The sequence below is a fragment of the Excalfactoria chinensis genome, chromosome 2, assembly GCF_039878825.1.
Source record: "Excalfactoria chinensis isolate bCotChi1 chromosome 2, bCotChi1.hap2, whole genome shotgun sequence".
Taxonomy (NCBI): Eukaryota; Metazoa; Chordata; class Aves; order Galliformes; family Phasianidae; genus Excalfactoria; species Excalfactoria chinensis.
Window position 1 is genome coordinate 119,195,309 of NC_092826.1, and position 21,483 is coordinate 119,216,791.

The 21,483-nt window shown below is 39.2% G+C and overlaps 1 protein-coding gene across 6 annotated transcripts in view; it reads right to left on the bottom strand.

Moving 5' to 3' along the window:
• Positions 1-21,483, bottom strand: part of PPP1R9A (protein phosphatase 1 regulatory subunit 9A) — a 129,995-nt gene that overhangs the window by 28,568 nt on the left and 79,944 nt on the right. For all 6 annotated transcript variants that reach the window (XM_072329913.1, XM_072329911.1, XM_072329909.1 and 3 more), the window contains exons 6-8: positions 14,432-14,567; positions 7,393-7,548; positions 1,875-1,928 (exon numbers count right to left, since the gene is read on the bottom strand). In XM_072329913.1, coding sequence (XP_072186014.1) covers positions 1,875-1,928; positions 7,393-7,548; positions 14,432-14,567 — 346 coding nt within the window. The remainder of the gene's footprint in view (positions 1-1,874; positions 1,929-7,392; positions 7,549-14,431; positions 14,568-21,483) is intronic.

The window sequence follows — 21,483 nt, forward strand, 5'->3', positions numbered from 1 at the left end:
TAGTAACTCCATTGAGTTCTTATATTCTTTATTTTTCATGATTTTTTTCATGTCATCATCTTGCTTAATCTAGAAAGCCAAACAAAAGAAGCTAAGAGTAGAAAAGAAAATTTAACGTCAGGTCATAACCTGGGATTATTTCTCATTTAAGCAGGAATAGTTTTACATATGACACTGCAACTACGCCAGAATTATTATAAGAACAAAGAGAACCTTTTCTTTAATTCTTGTTCTCTTTAAACTTGCTTACCGAGTTGTAAGGACTTAATATTAAAAACAAAAAATATGTCCTTGCTGTTGTAGATTTCTGCCCTTAAAGGTGCTAATCCTGCCAAACATCAGTGCTATTTAGCTTAGCTTTCTGATCACTGCTGTTTCTATGAATGTCCACTGTTTGGATCAAGAAAGCCCCGTTTTTCCAAGTGACCTCAAAGAAGCCTGAATTTCACTGTTTAATTTATACTAACACTTAGCTCCCGTGTTACTTTATTTTTGTTGTAGTTAGATTTTGTTACTTTTAGATTTCTTACTTTCCAAAAGCTAGTTGCAAGTTTCAATGTTTGGCACGGAATGAGGACAGCGTTCAAGGTGGGATATTTTAGCTGCCAGAATTTATGGAAGGAAACCACGTCTTACACACAACTCTGTTTGCTTATCAAGATTATTTTATTTGCTCTAGGCAGCTATGCTAGCACCAGGGATGATGAACGCAAAACAAGAGTAGTAAGTAATATAACCAAACTAGCCATACTGTCTTCGGTGCTATTCAAAGGACCATGTAAAGAAGTACAACACAAGAAGATACATTAACCCTAAACTTGCAAATGGATTTGCACAGATGAATGTTTACACCTACGCTATGAAGTCAACAGGGCTTGGCACAATCCCAAGGGATTGACCACGCAGCTCTGATTGCTAGATTGGAACTGGAAAGCAGAAAAGATCTCTGCATTTTTGAACTGAAACAGTAAAACAGAAATTGTCATTATAGAAAATAACTGCATTCAGAACTTGATTTTAACAGTGCTTTATGCAAATTTGATAAACACGACACAAAATATGTGGCAAGTGCAAATGGTTGCTAGAAAGAAATAATCATCAAAAATATTTGCCTGAAGTACAATTTTTTCTTTGTCTTCCTTTTATTTCCTTTATAATGTACTCAAACTCCAAATGAAGGATGTCGTTATAAAACCTGTTATTACTCAACAACAGAATTATCAGTTGATTTCCCATAAAGCTTATCCTAGTACAAAAAATGCAGTTTCTTTTTACTGCTATTGTAAATTCCATCTAATAACTAGCAACCAATTGCGAGATGTTTTCCATTAAGCTGGTAAACATTTTCCTTTCTAGAGCATCTTTTAAAGAGAGCAGCAACAGCAAGAAAGTGTTCTTTTTCTTCTGTATATAAAAAACATTTTCTATTAAACATGTTTAAATCAATTATGTTTTTCTAAACATAAAGAAAAGAAATTAACACAAACAGGACATCTTAGTATCACTAATAAATAATAAACCTAATAACTAAGACTTGAATATTCAATCCAAATGCAATTTAAAAACCTGAGAAAATGGACTAGAATTGTAAAACTGGGAATCTGCCATTTAGTCATTATGATATCTGTTAAAATGTATGTTTAATTGAAGCTGCACAAGTTGGCAGTTTCTCTTAATAGCAGCACTTAGATTTTACTTGAAACTTTGAATAGAGAACGTACACTAAGACAAGATTTAGCTGAGCCACTGTGTTTCTTAATCAGCCTTTAATAAGGACGTTGATTTCTCCACCCACATAAAGATACATGTCTTCAGATCTGATCTTGCATGAGAGCAAAAAAATCAGCGTGCATTATCTGCATATTGATTCTTACCTTTGTCTTCAGCTTCTGAATTTCAGCTTCTGTAACTGCATGTTTGATTTGCAACTAAAATTGAAAATATAAAATAAACAAGTGAAGTCACAGAGTACTCCAATATTTTTAAAGCCTGTGCTGCAAGTTGAATACCTTATTACACAGCAGAAGGCCTTGAAGAGTGCTGCAGTGCAGTAGATTGTAAATTAAAACGTCTAGCTTGCAAAATGACTCAGCCTGTGCAATCTAATTAAAGATAGGATGCCATCTAACCACTCATAATTTCAAATCAGAACATCCAATCTGTTTAGCAAAACCAAATGTCTTCTGCTTAAAAGAAAAAAAAGAAGAGAAAAAAGAAAGAAAGAAAAAAAAAGATGCTATCCTGCTGGGCTTTGCTTTGCTCTCCTCTGATGTGAATGTGAAATATGTCCCAGTGCTGTCAGAGAGTCCCACAACACTGATTAAAGCAGGCATGTTACAAAAGAGCAAATACAGAAATAAGTGATTTAACAACTCAGGGAGCCAGGAAAACCTTGAGGGGAAGATTCTGCATGTTTACTACATGAAAGAAAAAAGGTAAACTGATGCTATCCTTCTCCATCATTAACCTGAATTATTCTGCTCAAGCTAGCTAATCTCAAGTGAGAGCCGTAACACTGGGAAACTGTAAAAAACAGGAAGCAGCATAGGAGCACAGAAAATGACTGCAAGGAGATTAACAGCCCAGGCATTGTGTTAAAGGTTGTATTTACATCACCAGGCACTCTGCCACAATAACAGCAGATCAGTGCAGCCAATAGGTAGGTGCTGATGACCTGGCTCCCTCCTGCATGCTTTCAGGGGACTTGTTTTGGATGAGCCTACATCAGCCTGATCTGGTAGAGTGAATCCTCATTAGCTCTTCTGACTCCGTTAGACAATACCCCAAAGTACCTTTGAGTTTGGTTTCACCCCAAAGAATTACTATTCACCTGCTCCAAGAAGAGTCTGAAGTACAAATTAAACAGCTTCAAAACCCCAAACCAAATGGAAATGACCTTGTACATGCACCTGATACTGGGCTGCACTCGCATCCCTGCTTCTTTACTGCTTAAGGCAGGCAGCGTGGTCAAACACTGACAGGCCCCAAACCTTACATGTAAAGCACTGCTTAACCTGAAACAGTGACTGGTGTGTGCGGGCCAAGCTGAATTACAGCTTGAGCCAACTCTGAAGGGAATACAGCTTTAGTTCATTATTTATGAGTACTAGGAATAGTTATGGAAAAGTATGTTCTACATAGTGGTTACAAGACTGAAGGAAGCCTTTGGGAATGGTTTATGTTGAGCTAATAGAGTACATGAGGGACTGCGCTGAATCAGAAATAATCACCTCAGGTGAAGCCATGGTTATATTCTTGAAGGGCAGGCTGCTAGTAAAAAATGTACAGATAATTCAAAAGGGAAGTTCTTTTGGAGAAGAGGAATAACTTTGAAAACAGCAGGAGTTTATCTCAGAGCTGATAGGTGCAAGCATCCTTGAGAAAGGCCTAGCTGCCTCGAAAATCCCATTTTCATGGGGCCCTTGAACCCATTTCTTGTGGCAGCACAGGAAATGCAGTCAGACACAGTTTGGCTTGCAAATTGGCCTTAACTGGTCTAGTGAATAAACCTCATCTCTGTTGGAACAGCATAACTAAACAGATGCCAGGAGGAATAAAGGATGCACTGATGTAATCGGTTCCACCTGAGGAACAGTTTAGGAATCTTCCATGTTTCCACCAGTCATTTCTTGGTTACTTTCTCCAGAGGAGACTGTAAGCACTTCTAGTCCCCAGGTTCCCCAGGTTGTCACTTAAATTCACCTTTTCACTTTCATTAAAAAGGATTACAGCCATTCTAGTGTTCAGCAAGCACTGATACAAGGTCTCATTTCCAACTAAAGCAGTGACCGATGGCAGCAGCTTGCACAAACTCGAACATGTGGAGGCCCACCAGGCACGCTGGTGGAACACACATGGCTTCAGACTCCAAGAGCCCCGGGCAGGCAGGCAGCAAACCCAAAGAGATCACACAGGGTCCCTGTGTCCCTAACCAAGTGCTACAGGAGGGCAGGACAGACAGGTGCCAGCATAGCCGAAGCAGGGAATGCACAAGTCCTGGACATGGTGTTGGTGGCAAGAAGCAGCTAGTGCTAGTGGTCTACCAGGAATGCTATATACCCTATGTAATTTTTTGGATTTAAATCATAAATAGTTCAGGACATTTTAAGGAGATACTTTAGTTAGAATTTGTAAGAGGTTGCTTGCAATTTTTGAGCTCATTAAAGCCAACCGCTGATCTGCAGCTTCCAGAGAGATCAATAGCTATTCTTTTTCTAATCAGTTTCTCTTAGTAGTGAAAGACAAACAGGAAAAATTATGAAAGAACCATCTCAAAACCTTATCACATCTAATAAATGCCCAGGCCTTTGTTTAGGTCATCGCTTATATTGCTGAATCTCACAACCAAATCCTCACTGTTACCTCAGAGGGTGAGGTAAACCCAAGGATGGATGAGTTAGACTGTGCCCTATGCAGCATTAATATTGAAATCAAAAGGCCAAGACTCAAAACCCTAGGCTACCTGCTTGCAATCCATTGCCATTTCTTCCAAAAATCCTACAAACCAGTAGAGCATTATCAGCTTATTAGCACATACACAGAAACTCCAAGTTGTTGCATTAATGACAATCTGCTCAGGTACAGATGGTTTTAATGGTTATTTTTACACTCCCTGTTATTAATTTCTTTTGAAAGAGACATCAGAGCACCCAGTCAGATCACTGAATCAGTGCATGGTACAGCAGATCCCACTGAGGCAGAAGAAAAAAGACACTTTCCTGTCAGACAGACAAATGTGTAAGCCGGACAATTACCTTTTTCCTTTATTTTTTATTTAACAAAACTAATTATGCTTGCAGAATAGATGAAAAATAGTACCACATGCAGGGGTTAGACTGAACAATGGGCAAAGCAAATGATCTCACAAGCAAATCTGGACTCTGCAAATTTTCTGATAGGAAAAAAAGAAATATATTATTCCATGTCCTATACACAATGCCAGACAAATTCTTGGCAGATACTACTTCATATTTTTGTTTTCTAAGTCAACATAAAGCTGTGAAGGCTTCGTTTTAACAAGAGGTATTTTGAATAATTTTGGCAAGTTTCATTTTCAAAGATGTCTTCAAACACTGATTAATTTTCTTCAAAATACAATTAAAATATTTATCTATTTAATGAGAAAATAACATGGATTCATCTAAGATTGCAAAAGGTAGAATACCATGAAAAGCTAGTCTGTGTCAAATTGCTGGAATGCGGTGAGAAAAAAACTACCCAATCAAGTCTAATAATATCAATGATTTTTAAAATATCATTATATGTTTTTACATAAAATAATAATCTATTTTTCATAGATTTCATTATGATGTGAAATACAGTTCCTATTTCTTACACAAGATGTTCCTTTTCTTTATAGATCTTGTCTCTGTTCAATCATCACAGCTGAAAAATAAAGCTTCTAGCTCTTTCTCTCAAAGAAGTCATGGAAAATTGGTCTCATTTTTTTTCTGTTTTACAGCCAGGAAAACAAGATATGCTGAAGTACAGTGATTCACCCAGGAATGCCCAGCTCTATTCTGACTTCCATTCCAAGAGCAAAGCATTTCAAGTAAGAGCGCTCTCAAAGTATCTGAGCACATTTTTCTTTGCAAAGAATAAATTCAACTAATTAGGTCAAACTATTATGTTTAAAGATTAGGTCCAACCTACTTATTTAATACTTTCATTAATCTCCACAGTAAGAACAAGAAAGAACAGTTATTCTTTAAATACAATTCCAGAAAACACTGTGTGGGCTTGTGCAGTGTGATAGCGAACAAGTCCTCTAGTGTTGAAGGAATTCAGGGCAAATACCAAGAAAAATACATGCACTCACCCTGCCAGAGCCTACAAAATACAGCTGTGTACTGTTAAATACAATCAGTGGAACAAAAGTGGCATGCTCCTAACAGCGATAACTGCGTGGGTTAGTGAAAAAGAGCTCACTCTTCCACAGGAGCATTTCATGCTTTCTTCTTGGGCTCGTAATTGCTCTTAAAATGGAGGGTTCCAGAGACCCTTACTCTGATCTTCCTTACATCAACATTTTAAGGCCATTCAATCTTACAGATCTACAGTTAGCTGGAAATCAGTTTGGATATGCTAAAATGTATCAATAGCCCAAGCTGATGAAAATTACATTCAGGCATAGTGGTACGGGTAATTTATTCAAAGGTCCATGGCCTGTTCATCACTACACCTGTGCTTTACCTAGCCTTGTTGCACTGGCACAGCCAGAATGGCAGCAGCACCTTCCCAACACATTGAGAAAGTACATAAACATTAGGCATGATGCAAAGTACTCGAAAAAGAACTTTCAAATTAACAGCCAGGACCTTGAAACATGGAGTGAAAAGTTCATTGGTTAAGTAAACAAAAAACCTTTCAGGAAATAATAATGTATTTATTACTGTGGGCATTCAGAGGCTGAAAAGTGTACCACCAAAAAGGTGAAAGACTACTTCCTCAGTGAATAACTTTTTATATATTGCTCTGTCCGGAGAGTGGTAAGAATATACATTGTACCTCTCTAGAAAATAAAACACCTGGTTTGAGTGGAACGAAGGGAAAAACAGAGGACAGGTGAAGAAAGACACTGAGTCCCTCTTTTAATACTTGTCTGAGCCCAAAAAGCTCAAATCTCTGAGGTTTTGGCTGGTTTCAGTCCTTCGGTCTTCATTGCATTTAGACAGAAACAAGTTCTTTACTGTCCAAGCCCACTGCTCTGAACACGGAAAAATCCACCTGATTCATGTCTTGAATGAGAAAAAGCATAACCAAAAATACAGGACTGTTTCTCAGTAATTTGGTACGTTATATAAACTCAATGACTGCCATAAACATTGCTGATCTAAGTACCGTTAGTACCAGTGGATGCTAAATAAACTCTACAGCTCTTCTCTTTTACCAAACAGAAGTTTTGTAAAACACCAGCTCAAAACAGGCTGCTTCCCCCTTTTAAACACATAGCAAAAAATGCCACTGCAGTATATTGATGAGTGCTGTGTAATACTACAGAAACTGGAAGCAGTCCTGCATTTTCACTGATATTTAGCACTTGTTTTGTTTTTCATGATCACTTTTGACTGGGTTAAAAAAGAAAAAATACCTTCTAATAATTAACTATTAATGCAAAGTAGGTGCTGAGGTAGAATAACTTTCTGCTGAAAGATTAAGTTGTGGATTATCTTTCATCAGTGTAACAGCAACTTGAAAGTTGATGTTAAAGTAACTCAGAACAGTCCCAATGCTTTTAAGCAGAATGTTTTGAGCCCTTTAGAAGTATCCCCTCTACAAACACTTAGCAATCAATTCTAGGATTCCAGAGAATTAACAAGCACTGAGCAATGAGGTTACTAGAAATCTAACTCCAATAACATATTGTAGAAATGTTTCTGCTCTCTAACTTACCTCTTTGAACTTGTGAGCCAGCTTGCTGGTGTCCACATCACTGGGGGAGAACATGTCATCATTTTCAGGAAGATCAAACACTTCAATAGCTATGTCACCTCCCGGAAGGACAGGTCCCATGTCATCATCTTCTTCATCTGTAGCATATTCCCCTGTCTTAATTTTATAGCATTTAAGAAATTCCAGTTATCCTCTTATTAGGCAGAGACTGTTCAAAGTGCAATTAAGCTCGTGGGCAAATACAGCATATTGCACACACACACAAAAGGTTATATTTTTGTTTTCCTATAATCTAAGCAGATAAAATATAACTCCACAGCAGTACTTCAGATCATTAAGAGATGGAATGAAAGAGTGTCTTAGGCAGTACAGCTTTCTAGGGGCCAGCATTACTGACTATACAGCAGAATGGTTTCCATCCTTTTACAGACAGTTTTCCATAGGAAGAACTCTCCCAGTTAATGTCAGTCTTAACAAGGAATCTTTCCCAAACAGAAATGTAAGCTGAATAGGTTGGATAGGATCTTGGTTGGCCTTTTCTAAGCCATGTGGAGGCAGTAATTCCCCAGTGATATTTCATACTGAACTTGAAAATCCATTGGTTAGTTTTCTATTTACAAATTAATGACAGAAAAGTCTCACCTCCCCAAAAAGCCTACAGTGGGAAAAAGAAACCAAGTGACAGAGATATCTTTAGAAACAAATCAGAGCTTACTGAATGTTCACCCTGCATAAGGAGCTGGTTTCGACAGTGTAAAAAACATGGCTGTTTCTTAGGCTGGTAACCTATGAGACATGAATCATATGCTGCCAAAACATAATTCTAACAAACCTAAAAGCCACAACCAGTATCTCAAAACTAGACAAAAACAATCCTATTCAAAAGAAAAAGCTGGCAATATTAAAACCATCCACACATAAACCTGTGCTCTTTTTACTCATACCAAAGGTGGCTGGATACCTGCTTCAATAGGGCTCCCTCTGTGAGCCACACCATACTGCATACAAATCACAATAAGCGTGCAAACGTATCAGAAAGCAAACACTTCCTTCAAGGCTACTTCTAGATTTATAAAGCATGGGAATAAATAAACACATAAGAAAAAAAGGAGGGAAGAGGGATTAATTCTTTCTCAAATGAAGACAGTAATGCTTATAGCACAAAATTTTCACCGTACTACGCGAGTCTTAATAACAGTTCCTGATGTGAAGGAACATTCTCCTTTTATCACAACTATACTCCGAGTGGTGCTCAAATTATTCTACTGTCACTTTTGTCAAAAGAACTGTTCAAAACAAGGGTGAGAACTCAGATGTCCGAACAACAGCTCAAATCTCAACCTCTGACCTTAATTTAGCTTCTCGGCTGTCATTTAGGCTTACATAAATCTATCTCAGAAGTTGTTCACAGAAGCACACTGAGTGTAGCTTCACAAGTTCACATGCACACATGGGAAGAATTGATGCCTGCACGCAGCCACAACTGGCTGATACACTTGCAATATAGACATCACAATCTCTTGGGTAAATAGCATATGAAAGATCAATATTCTTTTCTTATTTACTTAAACTGTTTTAAAAAGCAAAGAAACACATAACACAGGGAAAATACAGAATGATTTGGTAAAGTTTTCTGATGTTAAAAGAACTACCTTGAAGAAGGCAACGCATTATGTACAACCCAGCCATACTTTAACTATTTCTTAGGAGAGCTATCTCTGTCTCTACATAAAAACAGATATGTAGTCTGCAATCAAATATGCAGTAATAACTCACTTCTCCCATTTTATAAGTACTAAAAATCTCACCAATCTTCAACAAAAATGAGCAGGTGTTTTTGCTTCTTTTCCCCTTATTTAAGGCAAAGCACACAATTCATCTCACTCTGGACTTTTCAGGCATGTTAGCACTACAGATAAATGATATTTGAAACCAAGTCTATCATTCCTTCTAGATGTCACACACACATCTCCAGTTATGCTACACTTGTGATAACTGTTGTTTTCACTTAATCCTCCACGGCTATGTGCAGTTACTGTCTAAACAGAAAATCATACTGCTCTTTCCAGGAACGTCTAGCAGCACCTTCACACACTACCAGGCAGGCAAGAAGCAGAACCTTAAAATCTCAATGGTGTTCCCATTCAATGAATTACTGTGGGAACAAAACATTAGCACAGTTCACATACTGTCGAATTTGCGGTCCCTGAAAAATCTGTAAGGTGATACAGAGTTATCATTTCTACATGGAAGGGGAAGGAAAGTGGAAAGAAAGGGGATGGGGAAGGGGAAGGAAGGGGAGGGAAGGAGAAGGAAAAAGAAGGAAGGGGAAGGAGAAGGAGAGGGTAGGGTAGAGGAGGGAAGAGAAGGAGCAAGCCTCATCTTGGCTGGTCAAAGTGATTGCTCCAAAGATTAAAAAAAAATACTAAGTTTTATTAGGGAAAAATTCAAGAGCTCTACTGGCCTCAGGAGGTGCTGCGTTTGAAGAGGGACATCAGCAGATTAAAATAAACATAAAGGAAAACCTTGCTGTGAACTGTTTGAGCACCAGTGGACACAGTTGTTTTTGCTTCAATTAATACAAAAAGTTGTCATCAAAGCAAAACACTGCAGTTCGCTGTAGCAAACAAGACAGTGGGATGATACCGAAACATTAGACAGCACAGAAATAAATGGGGCTTTTGCTCATCTTCAAAAGAAAATGTTCCCATCTTATAATCACACGAAACACAAATAACAGGTTCAAAAGAACCAACGTATACTTTAAAGAAACAGATGTTGTAAATCACATAATACACACTCTCCCTGAATGAATTCTCTCTGCTTTTACATCACATGAACCTACCAAAGGATGTTCAGACCTTGTGCCAGTAAACTAGAACAAGCAATTCAGTGTTTTACAAGGAGCAGCTAGACACAGACAAAGCTTACCTAACTCCAAAATAACAAAGCTTTATAAAGTAACAGCTGTTATTGTAAGTGCTTGAGGCATTGAGCAATTCATTTTGTTTTCCTAGGTGACAGCACTAATATTTTTTGTACAATAGCCAATGAAAACTTACATGCTCTTGAAGCAAAATCTCAGTCTCTTCAGTCTTTACGGGTGAGCAGAATTCATCCAAGCAAAACAGGTGAGCAAAAGCCTATTTATCATTTTAGTAGTACACACAGCTCAAGGTTTCCCCAGCCACAGGGATAGCTTCCACTACTAGCTGTTTAATTTAGCTATACGCTATCACAGCAAGCAGCATGAAGTTACCTTAATAAACATGAGCTGCAATTTCCCATTTTAAAAGGGAGAAGGCAGTACTCACATTGTTTAACTGCATTGTAAATTCTTGAAGCAGGCTGAACCCTCAGCAGCACAAAGAAGCAGCAGCAGCACCAGCCAAGAAAACGGCAGACAGACCTTTCCCAATCACCATAACAAAGGGTATATCAAGCTAAATCCTTTGTTTGTGCTGAAACTCCCACCATCACAGAATACTATTCGAAGAACCATAAAAATAACTCAAATTCCACCTCTTCATTTGATTTTTCTGTAGTTTAAGCTCAATTCTTTGAAAAGAGGAAAGAAAAAGTATTGCTACAGTATCATTCATTGCTTTTATAGAAGTAATTCATATTAATGATGTTGGAAAAAATGTATTCCCTGAAGGATCTCATCTTACCAATGTATCTTTGCATTTTAGACACAGAAGCACATTGCTCCATTTTTCTTTTTGTGTCCCACTATAGTCTTCAATAGCTCTACAGTTGCTTTCCTCTCAGAATGACTTGATAAATAAGAATTAGAAATGAAAAAACACTCAAATGACTATCTGTGTTACTAAAAGACACGAAGACTTCACTTGCATACAACTACTTGTTGTATGTAAGCTTCTTGTACTTCCCCGCAAAGATGTGAATGATGCATTAGCATCTGAAAGTATCTCAGAAGCAGCAACAATCTGTAGCCCAATATAACAGCAGATTCTGAAGTGCATGCAGGACAATTCAGCTTTCACATTCCTTTTATATCAAATGATGTTTACTTTGGAAACATTGTGTGTATTAGCATGAATTGTCTTCAACAAATAACTGACTTGAACCACTCCTGCAAGGTGAAGGGATGAAAAGGTACAGCAGGCAAACAAGCATCTCTCTAATTCAGCATCTGACTGATGTCCAACACGTGCTGGTTGACACAAGTCAACATTTTCTCAGTAATGATACTATGTTAAAGGGCTCTGACTCTCCTAGAATGATTATATGCTGTTTGGGCAACCATAAAGACTACAGATGTTCAAAAGAGAGGAAGGACAACCATCTAGTAAACCAGCAAGATAAAATACCCAGACCTGAACATGCCTGGAATATGCTCTCTTCCTGTGATTTCATCAGCTCACAGCTTTACCAAGCACAATCACATGCAGGATCTCTAAGACTCAAACTCTGATTGCTGATTTCCTGCTCAGGAAACCTGATAAGACATTGCTGTCTGTGTGCTAAAGTAGGGTCAGAATTTGACAGCCTCACTGGAGGGTTGAATAATGATAATTTTCTTGTTTATTTATTTGGCTGTGCAGCTGGAATCCCTGCCACCTCATTTTAAATACTGAATGAAAATGAACAGGATGGTTTGATAGCTCTGAGAGCGAACAACTCTTGTATAATTCTGTCTCATACCAGCATGACACTCCTTACACTGGAGATTCTAATACCCCTGAGCTTCACACAGTCAGAATCACAAGTACTGTGAGCAAATGGACTTGAAAGGGTAGGGTTTTTTGGTACATTTGTGGATGCATATTCATTCAGACTGTGTAAACTGAGATCTTCTTGCCCAAGAGACGGCATACTTTCCAGAGTCAAAGAACACAAAGCTGGTAGTGAGTCTGGATAAAGCCTCATTTGACCAGAGTAAGGTGAGCTCAAGTACCAATGCTCATATTTGATAGCAAATGGAGCAGAAGTGCTTGTAGTGACCAGAAAATATCTTTGAACTGTGGGTAATGTGCATCACACTACAGATCTCACTGAGATAACTGCTTGGGTACAAGTTATGTGAGTTTACCTGGAAGGCAAAGTCAGGTGAAAAAAGTGAAACATACTCAGGACTGCTTCATTTTCTTAATAATACTGTTCAGAAGGCAAACATGCTTCACTGCATACCTTAGCAACTATATCTGTCTATTCTAAGAATAAGGCTTACCACTTCTCACCCATACAGCCATGGAGGAAATGGGTATAACCTTCAGTGATCCCAAGGCTGTTTTTGAGAACTGAAGCACTTCTACATTTGTTCAAAAGCCTAATTACTTCTCCTTCCAAAAGAGATCTCTGATGACACTCTGGATCTGTGCTGGCATATGCCTTTCTTTCTTCCTCCTCTTTCCCTCACATAATTGTGGTCCCTATTGCACCACATAAGCTAATGGCCAAAATGTATACCTGATGGTCACAGACATGGCCACCATCCTCAGTACAGAGCTGTGATAAGAAGGCTCCTGTTCCAAAAGCTAGAGAGTTGTCTCTTCTCTATTTTTGAAATGAGGATAGCTGTCCCTCAAGAAATCATTCAGCAACTTGCATTTTAGACCTACAATAAACAGGAGTCAAAACACTTGCATGTTCCTATATGTTGGGAAAACATGCATTTTCTAACCTTCATGGTCTCACACAGCTGCACACGAATGTGCATCCCGAATACATGTAACTTCTATTCAAATGCATTAAATATGCGCCTATGATAGGATTCATTCTAATACATATTCAAATAATCTATTTTTAATATCAGCGGAAATTGAAGTGACTGAAGGCATCACTGGGGCTAGAGGATTTTTACCCAGTTTTCAGGGATACTTATGATGCCAATTGCTAGACTAACAGAGTTTTTCAAAATAAATGCATTCTTACTTTACTTCAGAGTACTTTTCCCCTATCTCTCTGTTTAGAAGCCTAGTCTCAGGACCTGAAAGAATGAGTTAAATGCATCGCTTTGATTCTCTGTCTCCCCTTCTCTCTCTTTGGAACTTGATGATCCATGAGGTCACTTCCAAGCCAAGACATTCTGTGATTCTATGATGACTTTGGGTGGTCCTGTGTAGAGCCAGGAGTTGAACTCATTGATCCACATGGTTCCCTTCCAGCTCAAAATATTCTATGATATTCTCCTTCACCAAATGAAAAAAAAAATGTTGGCCTGGGAAAAAAAAATCACTGATACACGGAGTCTGGGATTCCAAATTATATTGTTGGAGAGAATGTGAAAAGAAGATTGTATGCCCAGGCTACGTGGAAGTGGTTTGCTACAGCAACTGCCTTCACCTTAATGTAACCTAGAAGCTAATTTAGGGGTGAAACAGTAGTCTCTGAGAAAGATCTCTCATCAGTCCTTGTAAGTACCTTGGAATTCAGGCATGGTGGGGATTTTAAGAGAACTGAAAAACGTATGGAAAATTTGCTGAATAAAGTTGATAGCTTCAGAACCCTTGCACTGGGACACCAAGCACTAATCACGAACATCAATAAATGCTTCCGACAAGGAAGAGTAATCCTCTACCCCATGGGATGGCTGTTCACATAGATAAAAAAAAGAAGGAGGAGTCTTACTTGGAATTTCCAGAACATTTCTTAATGTTCTGAATCACAAACATCATTAATTCTTCTAGGAAAAAAGATAAGGTTTAAATATTCCCAAGTCAATAACAGTAGGAAGGTGACTTTTACCAGTGTCTGCAGAAAAACAATGTTTCAAAACACGCACAAGCAAACCAGCTTTATTCCCTTATTTCAAACAAAGCAGACGCCTTTGGAAGATCAATGATTTACAGAGACATCAACCAAATTTATATGGAACAAAATAAATACTTTAAATCCATGTTATAAAGCTTTGCTCTTCGCATTGGGCTTATTACCAAAATCTAAAAATCAGTGGCTGGGATAATGAAGACGTATAAAGTTGACCTCTGAGTGACGCTTAAAAACCAGGAACCAGGAAAACAGAAAGCAGAGCATTAAAACCCTCTCCAGATTGAAACATTAGAAAGCATGTTACCTCATCATCATCAGCATCGTACTGTGCATAATGCTGCTCCAGGAGCTCTCTCTGGCGGCGTTCTTGTTCCAGAGTTTGGCTAATCAGCTGTGCAACCTCGCTCACTTGGCCTGGTTTTTCTCGGCCAATCACAAACCTGGACAAGACACCATTGAAGAAATGATCACGCCTGTTGTTTTATGAAAGTTCTTCATTTTTATCTCTGTTTAAAACAGAGACTGGCTTTTTTTTTTTGCAAAACTGCATGGCTGTAACTGCTTCATACTTGTTTTGTGGATCCCATTTACCAGCAGGGTACTGAGTGCAAGACCGATGACGGACCTGGTCATTGCCATATTGACAGCAGGAGAAAACCCAAAAGCGTCACTGATGACTACAGCCTGCATTCCAAATTTAGCAAAAGATCTGCAGAGTTGGAACTTCGCAGATACAAACCTATAGCAGGGCCGTTATTAAAGAACGTATCAGCACTTACATTCCCTTAAAAGCAAGACATTTCTCAGAAGCCTATGAAAGTCCAGATGCGCACCAACAGTGCAAACTCCTGACAGCTTGCAGTGAAAGGAGTGCGTATGGGAGAAACCTTTTTCCCCATCTTTACTCTGAAGACATTCCTGAGCTCTTTGATATGCCTTTCTGCTATGACAGAGAATCGATTTGTACATTTTTAAATCTGACAGATACCATTTCCCTAGCTTTAAACTGCATTTAAATCTTTTATTTCACAAACTTCTGTTGCTAGGGAGCTTTTTTTCCCCTCCTCTGTTAGCTATCTCTGAACACTGTAAGTGTGCTTCCTTGGCTTAACAAAAGACAACAGCAACATCTCTTTCTTGGCTAAGATTTCCACATCTGCTTTCCAGTTTTGCTTTCTGCGTTGGCTTTGAAAGTAACACTTTCTTTTGGTACATCATCATATCCATACTTAGATATTTTGCTACCTGTAGCATTAATTATGAGCACTCATTATACACCACCAACACTGTAAACTACTGAACAAATGCACAATTTGAAGGTGTCAAGGAGTATTTTCTCAGCAGGCTAGAAAAACAATTAGACAATCACAGATGAAAAAAGAATTATGCAGAGCAGAGAAGCACAATCAATTGACGTACTGCATGGTAAACTGTCTGTTTCCACAACATTTGGCTCAAAATGACATATTTAATGTATTACTGGGATGAGAGGGAGAAGAGTGTATTATATCCCGTGCAAGAGAATTATTTTTGATCAGTTCTGCTTATCGCTATTAATGTCAAGTTCCTGTGAGTGGATGAATCTGAACCCATCTCCTACAGCAAATAGTATTTCAGACTCTGTGAAGTCAGGCACTACAGAAAGGAATACAATTTAGAGATTATTTCAACATCAAAATATGTGAGTCAATGATTGCTTCCAAAAGGATAAAGGTGAGAATGAATGACTTTATGCAGAATAATGAGACAATTCTCTGAAAATAATTTGCAATAAAGTCTTAGTTTAAAAACATCAGTAGAAAATAGAGCAGAAAATAGGAAAAGGCTTTAAAGCAAGTAACACCACGATTTTAATCTTAATCAAAGCAGATCACAGTCTGGCACTCATATGCTACAATTACAAAATATGACAGCAACGATAAAGACCTGGGGCTGAAAGGAAAAGGATGTTTCTTCGTGGCCCCTTCATCTGGTCTGCACACTGACTCACAGTCAGATCCTGTTCCCCTGAATTTTAATTTCATAGCCAAATATTACAAAGACTAAAACAGCCATGCTTTCAGTCTCACGTGGGAGGAACAATGAACTTTCAATATCGCTACATGAAGTAAAAAAGGATTCAACTCATATTTGCTGTGCATTTATCTCTTCTACTTAAAACAAATTAATTTGTACACTGAATATCCAGGACAGACAATGTATAAAACATGGGCATCGTGAGTCGACAGTGTGCTCAGGTGGCCAAGAGTGCCAATGGCAACCTGGCCTGTATTAGAAATAGTGTGGCCAGCAGGAGCAGAGAGGTGACCATCCCCCTGTATTTAGCACTGGTGAGGCTGCACCTCGAGTATTGTTTTCAGTTTTGGGCTCCTCACTACAAGAAAGACACTGAGGCCCTGGAATGTGTCCAGAGAAGGACAACGAAACTGGTGAGGTTTCTGGAGCACAAGTCTTATGAGCAGCAGTTGAGAGAGCTGGGTTTGTTTAGCCTGGAGTAGAGGAGGCTCAGAGGAGACCTCATTGCACTCTACAACCTCCTGAAGGGAGGCTGTGATGAGGAGGACTTTGGCCTCTTCACCCAGGCAACAAACAGGACCTGAGGAAATGGCCACAAGTTGCACCAGAGGAGGTTTAGGTTAGACATAAGGAAAAACTTTTTCTCCCAGAGAGAAATGGAATGGCTGCCCAGGGAGGTGATGGAGTTGACATCCCTGGTAGTGTTCAAGAGGCATCTGGATGAGGAGCTACAAGATATGGTTTAGTGCCTCGTGCTAGCAACAGTAATGGGAAAACTAGATGATCTTGTAGGCCTTTTTCAGCCTTGTGGTTCTATGATTATTATGGTCCTTTTCAACCCAGGCCATTCTATGATTCTATGACTGCACTGCATTACTACTTTCATACAGACATGGATATTCAGGTAGGAAATAAAAATGTTTCATGTTATTATTTTTTTTTCTCATCCAACAGTCGTTCTCATGTCAGTGATGCAATTTTCAAGACTTTTATCACATGTCAAAATGAAGTTCCTAGATGATACCTGAGGCTATTGATGATACATGAATAAATACCTCAAAGCAACGACAAAATACACAGCAAATGTTTTCCGAAACATAATTACACAAGGAATCTTCTGTTTTCCTGTAATTCATTGCTTTAAAGTGAAACATTTCCAAGGTGAATAAAATAAACATTAAGAAGCATTAAATCTACAACTGATGTCAGTTCTAGATACAGAATTGCACACTTGTAAAACAGAATATGACACAAACAATGACAAATTTTACATACAGAACCAAACCTGTTGCCATGTTCCATTCCACGACCTTATGAATATCAAGCTGCATATAATAATAATTATGTTTAACCTGTAACTAAAGTACTTCATACATTACAAATTTGTAAGTGAAAGAGAGGATATTTCTCTCTCAGAAAGCCATAGAAGAGGCCATTATTAAAATGCTGGGCATGAATGAGATCTTTCAGCCTAGAAAGGCTTTAGATATAAGAACAATCATAATCTGAAGTGTCTAAATATGAAAAAGAGACAGAAGGTTGTGATTCAGTGACCACAAAATTAGTCACTGAACCATCATCTGCACACTTCAGCGAAATGGCTAATTATGTATTTCCCACCACTCTGCCTCATGAAAATTAAGCACATGCATTTCAGTCTTGATTAATTAGTCTCAAGGGCCACGAGTATTACAACAAAGACCTATAAATTCTATCAGCAATAATATCCCTAAGAAACTGCTTATCATAGAATCATAGAATTACTCAGGTTGGAAAAGACCTTGAAGATCATCAAGTCCAACCGCAGCCTAACCAGTAGCCTATCTCTTAAAAAACAACCACAAAAACAATACCACAACAACAAACCTCTGCTAAATCATATCCCTGAGTACCACATCCAAGCGGCTCTTAAACACATCCAGGGATGGCGATTCAACCACCTCCTTGGGGAGCCCATTCCAGTACCTAACCACCCTTTCTGTAAAGAAGTTCTTTCTAATATCCAACCTAAACTTGCCCTGGCGCAACTTGAGGCCATTTCCCCTCGTCCTGTCACAAGTCAGTAGTGAGAATAGACCTGCCCCACTCTCACTGTAAGAACCTTTCAGGTACTGGAAGACAGCAATAAGGTCTCCCCTCAGCCTCCTCTTCCTCAGACTAAACAGCCCCAGCTTCCTTAGTCTCTCCTCATAGGGCTGATTCTCCAAGCCCTTAACAAGCCTCGTTGCCCTTCTCTGGACCTGCTCCAGTACCTCCATGTCCTTCTTGTGCTGAGGTGCCCAAAACTGGACACAGTACTCGAGGTGAGGCCTCACCAATGCTGAGTACAGGGGCAGGATGACTTCCTTAGTCCTGCTCACCACATGTTTCTGGATATGAGACAAATGAGGGTTTGAAAACCTTTAGACTCACCATGACAACATTTCCCTTAATTTCAAAGCTAGAAACGCAAAATAAAAGCAAGCCAATCTGCAAAGCTGTATTATTAGCACAACTCTACTAAATCTCAGGCCACTACTGACTATTCCTGATGTCCACAAAACTGGAAGAGAGAGGGAGAGAACAGCACCGAGAAGAAGGCTTGAGCTGACCTTGATATTCACAGCTGCACAGGATCTAGCTGAATTACCAGCTGTGAAATATTATTCTCTGTGGTTACGGTGTTAAAATAAACAGGGACAGAGCTAGGAACATAATTAGTACTTGAACCTGTCACAGATGTAAGTAAGTATAAAAGAATATAACATCTGGAGAAACTGAAAAGTAAGCTGCTGGTGGTTAAGAAAAGCACTCTACTGAAATTGGCAACACCTACATTTCCTGCAATCCAGTCAGCATTTAATGATCTTAAAGCACACTTTGTATGTGCCTTTCTGCATAACTCCAGCTTTTATTAAATGAGGATCTGCAGACCTGCACTTCTTGAATAACGAAATACATAAGCATACATGTGTGAATACATATATATGTGTGTGTGTATATATATATGAAACCAAATGTGGTACAGAAACACTACTGAAAGAATTAATTTAATTAAATAACACTGATTTTGAAAAGCACTTTGGTACTAGAAAAATGGGGGGGAGGGTGCATGGACACTGTGACACAAAACTGAGACTCCACAGCGGGGATTTTTAGTGACTTAATCTCAGTGACCATCTCTTCTAAAAATACTTCGAGCCTTAAGTGTGCAGTTAAAATAATTTAGCATTAATTCCTTAAATACAACAAAAGATAATTAAGATGAAAAAAGCAAGGAAAGCTTAGAAAAGATTTTCTTAGAAATAAAGAACAGAGTTTTTGCTACAAAAGGATTCACAATGACATTTTATCTTCTAATCTTTATTAAAATAGCATTTGGTTAATAAAAAATTCAGTTTATTTCACTGCATTTGGGGAATTTTAACAGATTTTTTTAAGATGGGTTTTGAAAATGGTTTTCCTCTGAGCTTTAAAGCACAACGCTTCTGCTACCATTTATCTAACTTGTTTCAAGATGTCTTTAATTACTTTCTCTGGCTGGTTCCATTAGGATAATAACCATATAATTAATCCAAAGTGCTACAAGTGTTCTGAACCCTGTAAGAAGGCAGTTTTATTTAGTTACAGTAGAGCATGCTGGAACTCAATGCTTTTTCATAAACAAGAAAAAAATGGCAGTATGAAATGCAGGGGTCACTGCCCAGGCATAGGGAATTCACTAACTGTGAAGTGCCACTACACTTCCTCAAATAAAAGGATCCAAAACCTAAGAGTCATACAGACTCTCTGAACTATTGCATAGCTCAGTTTGGACAAGAGCTCTGCTCTGAATCCCCCATCCTAAAGCAGAGTTGGCTCTGACAAGTGCAAGGAAGGGATGCCATCAAAAGGGATCTGGTCAGGCTTGAGAAGTGGGCCCATAATGAACACAATGAGATTCAACAAGTCCAAGTGCAACGTGCTGCACTTGGATTGTTGCAATGCCAGATATGAATACAGGCTGGGAGAACTCACACAGAGCAATCCTGCTGAGAAGCGTCTGCAAGTTCCGGTGGACAAAAAGCTGGACCTGAGTCAGCAGTGTGCACTTGTGGTATCCTAGGCTGCATCATAAGGGGGGTGGCCAGCAGAAAGAGGGAGGTGACTGTTGCCTCTTCTCTGCCTTTGTGAGGCCCCATCTGCAGTACTGTGTCTAGGCCTGAGGTCCCCAGCACAAGAAAGATATGGATTTGTTTCATTGAGTCCAGAGGAGGACCATGAAGATGATCAGAAGGCTGGAATACCTCTCCTATGGAGAAAGGTTTAGAGAGCAGGACTGCTTTTGCTTGGAGAAGAGAAGGCTCTGGGGAGACTTCACTGCAACTTTACAGTACTTGAAGGGAGATTATAAGCACGAGGGGGACTGTCTTTTTACATGGTCTGACAGTGATAGGACAAGAAAAGGTGACTTTAAATGAAAAGAGAGGAAATCCATGCTGAATGTTAGGAAGAAATTAATTACTCAGAAGGTGGTGAGACACTGGCACTGCTGCCCAGAGAAGCTGTATATGCCCCATCCCTGGAGGTGTTCAAGGCCAGGTTGAACGGGACCCTAGCAGACTGAGCTGGTGGGTGACAGCCCTGCCCATGGCATGGGGTTGGTGTGTACGATCTCTAAGGTCCCTGCTAACAAAGCCATTCTATGGTTCTATGAGTAATCTATTATCCCATGGTCTTCAGCAGGTTTTGAACCCTCTAAGGATGGAAAAATTCCACGGGCCCCTCTGTGCAGCAGTGCCACCTTTTTGCCTCTCAACCACCCTCTCTAGCTCCATCTCACCTGCAAATTTCCTCAGGGTCTTTCTGTTTTATGTCCACCCATGCCACCACTTACCCCCCGCCCCCCTCTCCCCCTTCCTAATCAGAGACAAGCATATATACCCTGATTTCTGAAGCTATTAGGCTGTAACAAATGGGAAATGAGGGCAAATGGTAAGCACGGAAGTAAATAAGGTTTGCCTGGAGATTAATGATAATGGTGACTCAAAATGGGAACAAACAAGCAAACAACTCTGCCTGGAGATTAGCACCCAAAGCAACATGAGGAAGTAATCACCATCAGTGGATGAAAGAGGCAATGACTGAATGAAGTCACCTAAGGTCACGTAAGAAAAATCTGAGACAAAAAAACCTGAGACAAAGCAGACACTAATTTATCTGCTAACATTTCTGCATCCACAGTTTCCCTGTTTTGCTGCTGACAAACCTGAAGAACCTCTTCTTGTCTCTTGGGTGCTTTCACCCCTCAGAGCAGTAACCCATGGGGTTAGCCTGCATGGCTAATGCTATATCAAAGCTGCCATCAAACTTCAGCAAAGA